Source organism: Sorex araneus, chromosome 5, assembly GCF_027595985.1.
Source record: "Sorex araneus isolate mSorAra2 chromosome 5, mSorAra2.pri, whole genome shotgun sequence".
Taxonomy (NCBI): Eukaryota; Metazoa; Chordata; class Mammalia; order Eulipotyphla; family Soricidae; genus Sorex; species Sorex araneus.
The window spans coordinates 211153058-211169174 of record NC_073306.1 but is presented as its reverse complement, the minus strand read 5'-3'; the positions used below and the strand labels follow the sequence as shown (position 1 = coordinate 211169174).

The window sequence follows — 16117 nt, the reverse complement described above, 5'->3', positions numbered from 1 at the left end:
TTTCTTTATTATTTACTTCCTTCTGTTTTGCTAATATTAGCACTATAGCATTGTTTTCCCATTGTTCATCGATTTACTCGAGCGGGCACCAGTAACATCTCCATTGTGAGACTTGTTGTTACTGTTTTTGGCATATCAAATATGCCACGGTGGCTTGCCAGGCTGTGCTATGTAGGTGGGATACTCTCGGTTGCTTGCTGGGTTCTCTGGGGGGGACGGAGGAATCAAACCCAGGTCGGCCGTGTGCAAGACAAACGCCCTACCCGCTGTGCTATGGCTCCAGTCTCATCTGCTAATATTAAAGGCAGACAATTGAAATTTTTTGGACAGTGTCCAATAATTTATACGTAATAGCACAGGTGTGCTGGGAAGATTAAGATTTTATTTAATTAGTAATTCTCCCAATAAATAAATTTAAATAAAACACCAATGTAATTTTAAGTGTCAAAACTTTCCAAATATTTTTAAAAATGACACATTCAGCCATCACAGATTTGAATTGTCAGTCATCCAGACGCCACTTCTCAATTCCTAGCTCACCTTCCTCCCCGCTGTTTGAGTCTAGTGAAGGGAAGCTACTTTAGCTCAACATCAGGAAATATGATGGCAAAGTTAAAGATATAACACTGTACTGTACATTTAATGTTGCTTATAGGAACTGTCAAGGCTCTAATTGCAACAAAAATGCATGTATGAAATGTAGAAGTTAAGAAATTATTGTGGTGGGGAGGGCTAGGGGCGTGGGGGGCTAGGGTGTGGGGGTGCGGGGTGGAGCTATACTGGGATTCTTGGTGGTGGAATATGTGCACTGGTGAAGGGATGGGTGTTCGAGCATTGTCTAACTGAGACTTAAACCTGAAAACTTTGTAACTTTCCACATGGTGACTCAATAAAAAAATTTTTTTTAAAAATAAATTATTGTGGTAATCATTTCACAGCATTTCAAACCATCATGAGGTATACTTAAAACTCAGACAATCTTATGTCAGGTCTGTGTGAGAAAGGCTCCCCAGTTCCCTGTAAGAGTGGTCGAGGCTCATTCACCTGTTACCTTAATTATTCTTCTACTTAATTTTTATGAGACACATATGATGCAGTGTGTTTATTCATTTTTATTGCTTGCCAGTCCTCTGTTGTGTTTGTACACACTCACACACACATACACATACACACGTATATATTGTAGTTGGACAATTCTCAGTCATAGAACATTGGACTAGTGCCTAGTTTTTTACTATTAGAAACTGTAAATCTCAGGCTGGAGAGATAGTGTAGTGGGTAGGGATTTTGCCTCCACATAGCCAGTGTAGGTTTGATCCCAGGTTTATGTATTTACCTATATAATCTTCCAAGGGACTGGAGCAATAGCACAGCAGGTAGGACGTTTGCCTTGCACGCGCTGACCCGTGGTTCAATTCCTCATCCTTCTTGGAGATCCCTGTAAGCTACCAAGAGTATCCTGCCCACACGACAGAGCCTGGCAAGCTCCCTGTAGCATATTTGATATGCCAAAAACAGTAACAACAAGTCTCACAATGGAGACATTACTGGTGCTCACTTGAGCAAATCATGAACAACTGGACAGTGCTACAATGCTACAGTCTTCCAAGTCTTACCAGGAATGGCTCCTGAGTGCAGAGTCAGAAATAAGCCTGGAACATTGCGGGTAGAGCCACCAAACAAAACAAAACAAATTAAGAAAAGAAGCTTCAAACAAAAATAGGCCGATGGAGCCCAATCATTACATGACAGGCAAGATAGAACTTGAGGACAAAAAAATAAGGACAGAGAAACAAAAATGAATATTAAATGGACACTTCTCCAGAGAAGACATATAGATTGCCAATAGGCACATGAAAAACAATGCTGATTGTGACTTATTGGTAAGGAAATGCAAGCAAAGTCACAAAGAGATGACCCCTTAGATCGTTGAGAATAACAGGTCATGAAGACCAGAAACAACATGGGGATGTGGAGAAATAGGAACACCCATTTATTGCTCGGAATGTAAACTGACTCAGCCTTTAAGGACAACAGTATGCACATTTCACAAAAAAGTAAAGATAAACTACCGCGATATGCACCAATTCCACTCGTAGTTATCTTCCACCAGAACATAAACACACTAATTTTAAAGAAATCGGAACACCTCTGTTTATTGAAGTTCTATTTATACTACTCAAAATTTTGAAAAAACTCAAGTGCACAATAACAGATTAGTATATAAAAATGTGTTTTATGTGAACAATGAATGCAGTAATACTCAGCTGTATGAAAGGATGAAGCCTTTATTTTCTTCCAATACAAAATGAAATGGAGGAGATCTAGCTAATCAAAACAAGTCAGAAGGAGAAAAACAAATTCACGATGGTCTCACTCATAGGTAGATACAAAGAAGCAAAGCAAGAGAATACACTGTCTCCAGTGAAAACACGTTGTAGGCTCTGACGATAGAACTGAGCTTACCTATGCAGGATGCAGATGGTGTGACAGGAGTGACGGCAGAACTTTCCGGACTATGGTGTAGAGTTATCGGCACTTTGGTGCTATGATAACAAAGTACTTCTTCTTTTCTTTTTCTTTTTCTAATTTCTGGCTTTTGTTTCGCACCATACCCAATGATGCTTAGGGCTTAGCCTTGGCCCTACTCTCAGGGTTCAGCGATCACTCCTGGCAGTGCTCAGGGGACCAAAAGTGACACCTGTGATTGAAATTAGATCCACTGCATACAAGGCAAATATTCTACCCACCATACTATTTCCCCAGCCTCACATTGCACTTCTTAAACCTAGGAACCTTTATATTCTTGTAAACTAATTTTACCTCAAAAATAATAATTTAAAATATTTTCTGTCCTTTGAGTAATTTATTTGAATTTGTCAATTACATTTATATACACAGGGTGTCAAGAAGATATTGTTTCATTGGAAATATTATTGAAAACTTCCAACATTGTGTGATTATAAAATAGTATTACTTTATATTGAATTAACAGGATATAATAGACAAAAATAGGAAGGATTATCCTAACAAATGCACCTTGCTGTCTGTTCCAGATTTAGAATAGGGAATTTCTTCCTATTCAGGCTCTCTAAAAGATTTCAAATAATTTAATGAAATTTATAGTCTTATTCAGATGTAAAAAATTGGTTCTCAGCTCATTTAGAAAAATAAGAGAGCAGATGTGCATGCAAAGATGAATAAAAATGCTGTCTGCTTACAAGCAAAAGCGTAATTTATCTTTCGTAGTAATTTATGTACGATATAACAAATAACCACTGAATGTAGTAACAGGGGGGAATTTGGCTGGAATTGTTCCTTTCACAAGTCTCAGCCACACTTCCTGACCGTAATTTAATTCTAATAAGGCATCTCCAGTCAAAACCCGATCACAGTGCGTGTCACTGTTAATATTTTCAGACTCAAATGTGAGCTTGTCTACTCCATCAACCACGAGGAACCCAGAGTCGTGAGCGCTGAACGACTCAATGGTGTACTTAAAAACATACACCCCAAGGTAAGGAACTCTGAATTTTCCAGTTCTCGGGGTGTAGGAAGCTCCATAATTGACATCTAAGTTATTAAACAGGATCGGACCAGGAGTCGTCATTCCATACGTGTGAGATGCAAAAAACGCCACCATGGGCGCGTATCTGTAAGATCCTTTGGAAAAATCTGTCAGAAAAGGAAAATGCAGTTAATTTTCTTGTCTTTAACTCATTAAATATTTTCTCATATGCTTATCACTTTTTTATATAAAGAATTCATAAAAATGCAATGTTTTTCATCACCTGAACAGGGCAGTGTGTCTGTCTTTGGGGCTCGCTCAGTTACCCCAATGTCTGAGCTTCTGAGAACCTCCATTGTTCCATTAAAATCTGGCTAGGTTATTAATAGCACTTGGTGCCTCCTTCATAGCTACTCATCAAAGATTAATTTGTAAGTTGCTTTGATCTCCAGAGATGAAGAAATTTAAAGTGCTCTTGTGATTATTATGGTATGCCAGACTGCGTTAAGGGCCCTTGCAGGAATTAAAGTTGACATGATGTAGAAACAATCTTTCCAGCATTGTCAAACATTGCAAGAGACCAAATTGGAAAATAAATCTATATGCACTATGGGAAAGTAAACAAAAACAATTTTCGATGTAACTAATGCCAACTTATTTACAAAAGATGACTTTAAAGTTAACTAAAAATTACTCTTCACTAGGTAGCATATTTACTAAGAAATGCCCCACTGGAAATTTCTTTTTGTCATTAACGACAGACTGTTAAAATACTGCACATGTTTTATTTTATAAAAATTAGGTTATTTCTTGAAGTAAATCTCGAGTATCTTATAAAATTATGAAATCTATTTAAAAACAATGCATTATGGAAAATTAGTATCTTTAGCAAATTGTGAAATCAATAATCAGCAACAGGTATCTTCTTCTCATCAGTACATCTGAGAATATTGTACTATAAGATCAACCTTCATGGAAAACATACAACTAAGCACTTATTAAATAAGCACATCTAATAGGAATCAAACTGCATTGACTTGTTGGAGAAGCGTTTGTCAAGTTGTGTGTCTGTGTGTTTTTCCTTACGGTGCGCCCCAAAGGTAGGGGATGGAGACTAGACAATAAGCTTCCTCTATAACACTATCATGAAAAATGTGAGAACTTGTGCACCTGTTTATTCTCAAACAAGGACACGCCCAGGCCCAAGAGAGAGCCCCCGGCAGGTAAAGCAGGTGTGCCGCCAACGGTCCACCGGGGGGAGGCCTGAGATGTACCGAGTTCAGGAGCGAGACGAGCCGGCCCGGGCAGAGTCAGCACTCATGTGTCATGAAGCCGACATGCTAATTCCCGACTCTCCCCAGAGCTCCTTGTGCGCACGCGGGGCGCGAGGCGCGCGGGTCCCACCTGGCGCGGGCGCGTCCTCCTGGCCCAGGCGCACCGAGCAGCGCGCACCCGTGAAGGGGTGTCGGCACGCGCAGGTGAAGCTGCTCCTGCCGTCCACGCACGTGCCTCCGTTCCGACACGGGGACCCGCTGCAGTCGGGACTGTCGCCCGGCGCTGGAGGGGAGAGAGGGGAGAGCGTCAGGGGACGGTCCTGGGGGCTCTCGCAGGAGGAGGAGGAGGGACACAGCACAGTGGAAGGAAGAACAGAACGGACCCCGAACTCGGTGCCCGCCAACATCACTGAGCACCAGACGGGCTCGAGCACCAACGGGCTCTTTCCGCAGAGCTACAGAGACGCGAAGCCAGAGAAAAACAGTACTCAGTGGTGATAGACTCCTGGGCTTCGAGCATGAACCCAAGGTTAGGGAGCAATGGGCAGAGGAAGCAGGGGTGAGGGGAGGAGGGGAGGCTGACCAGAGGTGAGGCAGGGGTGTGGGGAGGAGGGAAGGCTGACCAGAGGTGAGGCAGGGGTGTGGGGAGGAGGGAATTCTGACAAGAGGCGAGGCAGGGGTGTGGGGAGGAGGGAAGGCTGACCAGAGGTGAGGCAGGGTTGTGGGGAGGAGGGAAGGCTGACCAGAGGTGTGGCAGGGGTGTGGGGAGGAGGGAAGGCTGACTAGAGGTGAGGCAAGGATGAGAGGAGGAGGGAAGGCTGACCAGAGGTGTGGCAGGGGTGTGGGGAGGACGGAAGGCTGACTAGAGGTGAGGCAGGGGTGAGAGGAGGAGGGAAGGCTGACCAGAGGTGTGGCAGGGGTGTGGGGAGGAAGGAAGGCTGACCAGAGGTGACACAGGGCCGAGGGGAGGAGGGAAAGTGACCAGAGGTGAGGCAGGACAGTGCTGACAGGTCTTTGGCGTTGGTGAAGGTGCAGTAGCTTTTTATACCCAAATCACAAAGCAACAGCTGGTCAACACTACTGTCACCATGCTCTAAACTCTAAAAAATAATAGCAAATATTTGGGGTGTGAGTCACAGCCAGGAGTGCTCAGGGGCTACTCTTGATTCTGTGCTCAGGGCTCACGCCTTGAGGGTGATCTCAAAGGACCATATGCAGTGACGGGGATGGAACCAGTTTCACTTGTATCTACCACCCCAACCCCTAAAATAAAATTTCAGACGCAGAGCAAAGTACCTAGAGTGGGTCAGGGAGGTGGTTTTGCGGTAGATAAGCCAAGTTGCTTACTTCTCTCTGGGGCTGATCTCAGAACCACTGTCACTGTCACCCCGTTGCTCATCGATTTGCTCGAGCGGGCACCAGTAACGTCTCCGTTGTGAGACTTGTTATTACTATTTTGGGCATATCAAATACAGCACAGGTAGCTGGCCAGGCTCTGCTGTGCGGGCGGGATACTCTCAGTAGCTTGCCAGGCTCTCCGAGAGGGGCAGAGGAATCGAACCCAAGTCGGTTGTGTGTAAGGCAAACACCCTACTTGCTGTGCTATGGCTCCAGTACAATAAAATAGAATAAAATCAAATCAAAGCCTGTGGCTGGAGAGGGCCTACAGTGGCTAAGACTTGGGCCTGACCCAGGTTTGATCCCTGGCACCCCGGGTGATCCCCTAAGACCTCCAGGAGAGATCCCTGAGCACTGAACCAGGAGTAAAATGTGTCCCCCAAACAAACCAAAAGCACTGGGGAATAAAATACCTGTTCAATGCATGGTGCCAAGATCATTGAATATTCAACAAAGCACATATTCCATAGCCATAAAATACTAAATAAAAAGATATGGTTATATGACAATTAAATAAACAGACAATCTTTGCGTTCTTTATTATTTTGAGCTCTTTTAAAGCATAGCAAAATAAAATTTGAGAATAATTCTGATGCTTGACATCTAAGAATTAAAATTCCCTTGAAATAAAGCACCACTGCCAAAGTTCAAATATAAGCTATATTAAGAGAAGCTATTAGTATGAGAAACTATCAGTTTATTAATAGTCAAAATGCGGAAAGCTTTAAAAACATCCCAAATAAGTGATTTATTTAAAAAAGGCAAATGACACAAGCTAGCAAATCATTAAATGAAAACAGAAAAAAGTACACTAAATTTTTTAAGACAGCCAATCTCACTACTAATTAAAGAATAATAAACTGTCAAATAGAACATTTTTATATCTGGTGACAGCATAAAGTTGTAAAATGAGATAAAATGTGTAATCTTAAATTAAAGTTAGAATTTTAAAAATAGAACAATTCAATCACATATATCACATAAATTTCTTTTATTGCTTTTTTGGCGATGCTCAGGGGTTACTCCTGGCTCTGCACTCGGGAATGACTCCTGGCGGTGCTCGGAGGACCCTATGGGATGCTGGGAATCAAACTCAGGTTGGCTGCGTGCAAGGCAAACACCTTCCCCGATGTGCAATCTCTCCAACCCCAGAATAACCATGTTTATTTCCCTTGAGACATGAAAGTTTCCCGGCATACTGCATGCTTGTATATGCTCAGATAAGTCTTGAAAAGCTTGATGGGCCAGAGAGTCAGCAGAGGTGTGGAAGGGACTTGCTTTAAGAAGTGCAACCAACCTCAATTCTATCCCCTGGCACCACGTATGGTCCTCGAGGACTGAGTCAAGAGCAGCCCCTGAACATTGCAGAGCGACCCCCCTTCCCTATACCTACAAAGGGGCAGTTACAACAGCACACATGCTTTTCCACATGCTTTTAATTGGTGCAAGGTTGTGGACTGTGGAAGAGTACTTGTTAAATGAATCACAGTATCTTCCCACTGGGGAATCTCAGACCACAGCTAAAGGGTGAGATACAGTCCCCAAACATTTGCTATGCATAGAACTGGTTCCGGGTCGCTTTTAAACACAGAATAAACTCATTTAGAAGACTTTACAGTATGAGTGTGATGAAAACTACCCACGGATAATAGTTTAGCTTGTGATTCGATTTTCAAGTTGAGATGGATGTTGAAATTTAGTGTTCGACTTTTCTTACCAAGAAACAAAATCCATAATGCAGTATGTAAGGCATTTACCATGCATGCCGCTGACCCGGGTTCCATCCCCAATATCCCATATGGTCTCCTGAGCACTGCCAGGAGTAATTCCTGAGTGGAGAGCCAGGAAAAACCCCTGAGCATCGCCGGGTGTGACCCAAAATAACAACAATAACAACAAAAAAACGAGATCTACAATGGGTGTGACCCAAAATAACAACAACAACAAAAATGAGATCTACAAGTATTTAACATTCATCATACTTTATATTTTTTAAATCAAAGTTACATAAAAGTGGAGGAACTGCATACCTGCATGATAAAAAAAAGGTAGAAAAATACTTTACTTACGTATTTAGACATTTCAATATGCAATCTCTGAAACATTGCATAATATATTTTCCACATTAACATGCACATGAAAAATGCTATGGGCATGGAATATCTTTTAAGAAATATACAGAATGGCCCACATTTATTTAACGTAGTTTCTCAATCATGTGATACACTATTAAACCCTTCCACTAGCTGTTGTTATTATTATGAAAACTAGCTATTACTTGCTAAATTTAAAATCTCCAAATGACTCATAGAAATTGCTCTCTATTATTCACAGAAATGTGAATTCTTTATCCCAGTACTTTATCTTATTTCATATCCTAACAGTCTTGCATAATGATAAATTCATAGAATAGCTTTAATTGAAGTGATTCATTAAGAAAGCATCAACTACATGCTAGAACCGGGGGCACACTGAATTATTTATGAGATCTTTCCTGGGAAATATGTTTCTCAGATTGGTTTTATCATTTCTCTGATTCTACAGAAGGAGAGTCTTTTCCTACTATTCCCGTAACATTTACATTTTATTTTTATCCTCAATTATCTGTGGGAAGGGGGTCTTACTTAATTCTCCATTTATATGATTGGATCTGACTTATTATCTGTCTATAGAAAGTCTTCTTTCTTTTATTTATATAGAATGTTTCAATCATCTCTTTCAGTTTTGCTGCCATTTGCCAATTTATGCTTTATGTGTCATTAATAAAAATACTTAATGAATCAGTATGAAGTAGCACCCAATAGTAGATGTACAAATAATGATTGGTCCTGATTTATGACTTCAAACCATATGTTGTTATTTAATTGGTATCAATCTAATTTTTCACGTCCCCTTCTGCATAGTTTATATTTTTGTAATTAACAACCTAATTAAAAATGTTAAGGCACCTGGGGCTACAGAGACAGCACTAAGGTGTCTGGATGCACCTGACCTGGGTTCAATCCCCAGCATCCCATAGTTTCCCCGAGCACTGACAGGAGTAATTCCTGAGTTGCAGATCCAGGAGTTACTGAGCATAGCACAAAAGACCTTACAGAGGAGAGAACAACTGAAATTCAAGTTAAAATTCTAGTAATGATTCAAATGGAAGAGGAGAGGAAAATAGGGTTTAAGAAAAGTGAAAACACTAAAGGAACTATCAGACAGTATTAGAAAAGGTAATTATTAGAAAAATGGGTATACCATCAGGTGAAAAGAGAGAAAGGGAAAGAGAATTCCTACTCAAGAAAATAATAGCTGAGAACTTTGGAAACGGAAGGAAAGAACTATCCATTGTCCAGGAAACTGAGAGAACACCAAACTTACTAAATGCAAAAAGATCTATACCAAGACACATTATAATTAAATCATAAAAGGTAATTTATTTAGAAATTTAAAGTCATGTTAAAAGGTCCTAATAAAAGAAATAACATACAAAGGAACTCAGTCAAGCTATCAAAACATTTCTCAGTAGAAACCCTAAAGGATAGAAGAAAACTGAATGTCAGATTCATAATACTTTTGGGGGTGGGGGAGTGCGCACCCAGCAGTGCTCAGGGCTTATTCCTGGCTCTGTGCTCATGAATCAGTCCTGGCAGTGGTCAGGGGCCACATGAGATGTGAGGCTCACCTCTAGCCTCAAATATCCACAGTTTTGAAAGATTAAAAGACTCCCAGTTAATAAAACCCTTTTCTACAAAATCCACTGTAGCACTGTAGCACTATCCTCCCGTTGTTCATCAATTCGCTCGAGCGGGCACTAGTAATGACTCCATTGTAAGACTTGTTACTCTTTTGGGCATATCAAATACACCATGGGTAGCTTGCCAGGCTCTGCCATGTGGGTGGGATACTCTCAGTAGCTTGCCGGGCTTCCCGAGAGGGGCAGAGGAATCGAACCTGCATTGGCTGTATGCAAGGCAAAGGCCCTACCCGCTGTGCTACTGATTCAAGATGGAAAAATAAAGGATTTACCAATAAGCAGAAACCCAGCACCAGATGGCTTTAGCAGAGAATTCTACAAAACTTTCATAGAAGAGTGCTATCCTGCAAAAGTTCACCCCCAAAATACTCAAAGCAAGAACATTCCCTAACAATTCGAGGAGACCATTACCACTTTAGTCATCAAACTAGGAAAGTATGCCACGAAAGAAAATCACAGACCAATATCTCCATGAACAAGAAATTCTTAAAGTCTTGGCAATTAGAAACTCAGCAACACAACAGTGAATAACTTATTGTGACCAAGTGTAGTCATCTCAGGAATATGAGGTTGGATCAACAAGCAGAAGGTAGTTAACGTAACAGACCAGATCAACAAAATAGAAAGATAAAACATATGGTCGGGCCACACACAGCCTGCCTGGGTTTGATCTCCAGCAACACAAATGGTCCTCGAGCTCCGTTAGGAATAATCCCTGGGCCTGAGCTGTCGTCCAGCGGGAAGGGCATTTGTCTTTCACGTGGACCACCTGGGTTCAAAATCCGGCATTCCATATGGTTGCCCGAGCACCACCAGGAGTTATTCCTGAGTGCAGAGCCAAGAATAACCCCTGAACATCACGGGGAGTGACCCAAAAAGCAAATAAATGAATAAATAAATAAATAAATAAAATAATTTTTTAAAAAATCTCTGAGTGAAGAGCTAGGAATAAACCCCAAGAACAGCTGGGTGTAGGCCAACCTCTTCTCCCAAAAAATTAAATTAAAAAACATGATTATAAAAACACTCAATAAAGTGAAGGTTTCCTTGTTTCATGGAAATAATTATGTGGCAAGTATTAAGTTAAATTTTTGAGAAAATATAGACACTGCATATGATTAAGTAAATTGCAACATAAGGTAATCGTTAACTTAAAAATCAAAATACATGCATATTATATATTTGATATTTGAAATTGATGAGCAATGGGATGACAGTGACAGTGACAGTGATATTTGAAATACGTTTGCAACATAGGCATGTTGTCCTGCTTCTGTCAGTAGAATTTAGTAAAAAGTAAGTGTCTCTAGGCTAGGGAGATAGTATGGGGATAAGGTGCTGGCCGACAAACGAGCACTCCAGATTCAATCACCGTTCACACATTTGGTCTCTGGAGCACTGAGAGGAGTGACCCGTGAGCACAGAGACAGGAGTAATCCCTGGGCACTGCTGAGTCTAATCCCAAGACAAAAATAAATGAATAAATAAATAAGAGATGACTCCTAACAAGTGCACTGCCAGGAAGGACTGAACCTTGGCCTTGTGACGCCAAATTCAGTGACACTGGTCATCACTGTCACCTCTGTAGAGAGGCAAAAAATGATCAGATTTTTAGAATACAGTAAAGCACCAAACATAGTTTGTCTCCCTTTTAAAAATTGCTCTATTCACATCAGTGATATTTGTAAGAGTTGCATCCTTTATTTACAAATATCTTTTAAGAATGCCTGATTTATCTGGGGCTGGAGCGATAGCACAGCGGGCAGGGTGTTTGCCTTGCACGCGGCCAACCCGGGTTAGATTCCCAGCATCCCATATGGTCCCCTGAGCACCGCCAGGGGTGATTCCTGAGTGCAGAGCCGGGAGTAACCCCTGAGCATCGCTGGGTGTGACCCAAAAAGCAAAAAAAAAAAAAAAAGCATGATTTTTCTTCTTTTTTTTTTCTCTTTGTCAGGGTTTGCTCCTGGGTCTGTGCTCAGGAATCGCTCCTGGTGGTGTCTGGGGATCACTCAGGGTGCGAGGATTGAGCAGCTGCCGACTGGGTGCCAGGCAAGGCCTCCCCTCCTGGGTTATCTCTCTCGGCCCTGGCTTATCTCTTAAGAGATACAGTTCATGGGATAATTATGAACAACATTGATTCATTAAGAAGGGTTCAAGAAATTTGGCAACTCTTGGGAAAATAATTCAAATGAATTTGTTTCACCGTCGGAGTCATATTTTCCGTAGGATGCTGAGACACTTCATGACGTCAGGCTGCCAACTGCAGCACAAAGGAAATCTTCCAAGGAGAAATACACTCTCTTGGTGGCTCCTGGAATACTGTTTCCACACAAATCAATTATTGGCAATTGAACCAGAACAGCAACTTCGGAGAGGGCGTCTCAGAGCATCCTTCACTGGCAGGATGACCAGAGAAGGCCTGGGAAGAGGAGGAGGGCCCGGCCTCAGCGCCCCGCCCTTCTGCCGCTCAGCTTAAAGAAGAGACTGAATTACTGATGGTGCTCCGATGGCAACTGCCGACTGAATAGCAACACAGAGTAGCGCAGCTGAAGAGAGTCGCCTTTACGCCTCATCGTCAGGGCAGAAGCAGGTGACAGAGTTTAGACTCTTGGCAAAGGAAACCTTGAGAGCATCAAGCCACGTGACAGGTTTCAAAGTGACCCGACTCCGAAAGGAGCCTGCTGCGTGGCTCTGAAGAGAGGTGCCAGCAGTCGGGAGGAGAGGGGCCAGGCAGGGCCAGGCTGGCCGCAGGCCCGCGGCAGGCTCCGTCACACACTAACGCAGGATTTTGGGAAGGTGACTTTAGCGCATCTCCTTAAAAATAAGAGCAACGATAGCTGCTCCAGAAGGTATTGTGAAATGCACTAACACTTAGGGTATAGTTTGGACAGTGCCCAGGGTGCAGTGGTACCGTCATCCCGTGGTTCATCAATTTGCTCGAGCGGGCACCACTAATGTCTCCATTGTGAGACTCGTTACTGTTTTTTGGCATATTGAATACGCCACGGGTAGCTTGCCTGACTTTCCAAGAGGGGCAGAGGAATCGAACCTGGGGTTGGCCAAGTGCAAGGCAAATGCCCTACCCACTGTGCTATGGCTCTAGTCCAATCCCAAAGCCCAAGTGACGTAACTGGGAGGCACATGCATTGTGAATCTCCCAGAGATTGCAAACAATACACAGAATACTGAGAAAGAGTCTCAAGGCAACGCGTATGCACCTGCTTAGGAAAACTGTGTGCAGTGTATACACCATATCTTTAAAGAGCAATTTTCCTTTTTGGATTATTTTTGAGCCCTAGAAACCCCATAGGATGTAAAAACAATATGTTACAGTATGTGTTATTTGAGTCAAAGAAATTATCAAAGTTAGGATTCATTTATAAAAACAATGTTTTAATGGCTGTTGTGGTACTAATTCAGTTATTCTACAAGTCATAACAGCTATAATATGAATATATTAATGTATAAATAGATGTAGATCTATAATTCACACTCAAAATATATGTTCGAGTGAAAGATTGGTTTAATTATAAGTATTAAGAGATACCAACTTCTATAATTCCTATGTGAAGATCAAGGTTATTACAGTATTTCTAATACAACAGAAATTATAGGTCACATGAAATAATCAAATTTAGCAAGCTTGTCAACGTGTTTCAACACTCAGATAACATGAGCTAGCAAGGGAAGTGGTTTATTTTGCTAGTCACTTTTTCTAACAGTAGCAAAACTAGTCAAATCTACTTGTTTGACTGCCTTGTCTAGAATTTAGAGATACTGCTGTTCAGCTATTCAGTGAGGATCATCAGACGTCAGCCCCCTGATGGACCACTTAAATATGCCTGCTTCAAGGGACCCCAACATTTATTCTTGGTCTTGTCTATCAAGAATATCTATCTTGAGACTATTCACTATCTATCGTGAGACTAAGCCAATGATCTTTATTAACCTGACATTGCTATTGGTTATCTAAATGAGAAAAAGGTTTTAAAACTTTTAATTATTCATGTTTGTGGGTTGGCTATAAAATTCCACTTATGGTCTATAAAGGAAAAGAACATGTTTGTATAAGGCATCATTGAAATGAATCATCAAAACTGAGTTACTAGCATATTAACTCCAATGGCGATTCCATTGCTATATAAATACCTAAGTGCAATCACGAGTTCCTGATATGAATTCTTTGTACCTCAAAAGCTTAGTACGTCTAATGCCCTATTAAACCTTTTGTTTCAGTTAATTTTGAAACAATTTAAGTTTTAAGCTTACTACATACATTCAGGTTTGGGGTTTTTTTTGTTGTTTAAGATAAAAATATGACATGGTAGGGTTGAGTTGGTGTTTGAGCGCACGTGCTGTGGAGTTTAACTGAAACTAATTTTCACTGACCACAGGAACACCACGGATTAAAATAGTGCGAGGAAAACTCCATTGTGTTTCCTTTACAATATTAGTACAAGAATATCTGGTATCGACAAACCTACTTTCTCTTGGAAATCCATAAGTTTAACTGATTTGTCTTATGTGGAAATATCATTCCTCCGGAGTTAGATTAATGTGGAGGAAAAAGTGCATGGTCTTAAAAGCATAGAGTCAGCTTTCCCCTCTGGACAAGCCCACGTTCTCTCTCGAGTACTTATCTTTCGCTCTTTCTCTTTCCTCACATCATTCTAAACTTTTTCTTCCAATAAAAACTATTTTGACAAAAAAAATAAAAATGTAAGCAGCCAAGAGGCATTTCAGTTCAGTGATTAAATATGGCTATGGCTTATTCAATTGTAGAAATATTGAAAATAAAATGTGTGACATCCACCAGCCCTGCTCTTCTGACTCATGACTTAAATCTCCGAGAAGATGCCAGCCTGGCTGAAAACTCTGAGGTGTCCTTGGGGAGGAAGGTGGGCTCATTCTCCACCTACTGGCATTTGTGCCCACATGCCACAGCTGCCTCCACACCAATGGCCTATGGCCTAGCTTCACGGTTTCACCCAGAATCTCTGCAGAGGCATCCCGGTTCTACAGGTCCTAAAGCTCTCAGATACCTCCAAATTCCAGAGGACTGAAATTCCACTAGGGGTACAACAAAGTGGACAAGAAAATGACATAGAAGCCACTGTCACTGTCACTGTCATCCCATTGCTCATCAATTTGTTCGAGTGGGCATCAGTAACGTCTCTCACGGTGAAAATTGTTGTTACTGTTTCTTGCACATCGAATACGCCACGGGGAGCTTGCCAGCGCTCTGCTGTGCGGGCAGGATACTCTAGGTAGCTTGCCAGGCTCTCTGAGAGGGGCAGAGGAATCGATCTTGGGTCGGCCTCGTGAAAGGTGAACGCCCTACTGCTGTGCTATCATTCCTTAGAAGCCAACAAATAAAAAACGATAACACAGAAGGCTCAACTAACAGTGAATAGCTCAGTACGTCCTCAGACAAAGATAAGATATAACAATTTTCACAATTTTTTCTACGGAAGTACTGTAGTCATTTGGTTGTAACAAGTAATATAAAACAAATGATTGTGTGTCTGCTGGGGGGGGGGTTGGGGGTGGCTGGGAAGAGGGGGACAACGGCAGAGGGACGGTCACTCAGGGCTGGGCTGGTGTTGGAACAACAAAGGCCCATAATAACTGTATTATGAACAACCACATAAGCCATGGTATTTAAATAAAGTAAAAATAAATAAACAAAATGTGAAAAGTCACCATTTAGGATAGAGTCAATAAGAAATGGGCATAACATCTAGTAGGATACTGGGGAATACGGCCATTTCTTATAGTAAGAATGAGTAGCTATTCTTTGCATTGTCAAAATATTATTTCACATTACTGATACGGCAAACACACTCCTCCAGGCACTTCTTTAACACAGATTGTTAGTACTTCGCATGCTCCACAGAGTGGCTCTTTCCTCTCACGTTTGTGCTCTCCACTAGGGTTTATTTCCCGTACTCAAAGTCTTAGAATGTTGTAGGTGTCCTCCTGAAGTGCTGCCTTCAGGCTGTGAACTGCCCACTGTGTTTTTTACAGGGATGCAATTGATGACATAATTTACTCATCATCTCAGTCAGATATCTATTGCCATAACGTCACTAAACAGAGAGGAACTGAGATGCGGAGATATCTACTTAAGCTTTCACATTGACCGGAATAGGAGAAGCAGAACCATGATGTGTCATATCTCAGATCCACTAGTTT

General features: G+C 41.6%; 2 protein-coding genes across 4 annotated transcripts in view; one reads left to right on the top strand and one right to left on the bottom strand.

Annotated features, from left to right (window-relative positions):
• The window catches only part of LOC129404835 (protein MAL2-like), a 106273-nt gene that overhangs the window by 73493 nt on the left and 16663 nt on the right, over positions 1-16117 (top strand). For 2 of the 3 annotated variants that reach the window (XR_008630168.1, XR_008630167.1), the window contains exon 3: positions 3421-3517. The exons of the other annotated variant lie outside the window; for it this stretch is intronic. The gene's annotated coding sequence lies outside the window, so the exon portion shown is untranslated. The remainder of the gene's footprint in view (positions 1-3420; positions 3518-16117) is intronic. 3 annotated transcript variants of the gene reach the window in all.
• The window catches only part of LOC129404834 (multimerin-1-like), a 54053-nt gene continuing 41189 nt past the window's right edge, over positions 3254-16117 (bottom strand). Inside the window, exons 7-8 of the mRNA XM_055137884.1 lie at positions 4913-5065; positions 3254-3675 (exon numbers count right to left, since the gene is read on the bottom strand). Of these exons, the coding sequence (XP_054993859.1) occupies positions 3254-3675; positions 4913-5065 (575 nt within the window). The remainder of the gene's footprint in view (positions 3676-4912; positions 5066-16117) is intronic.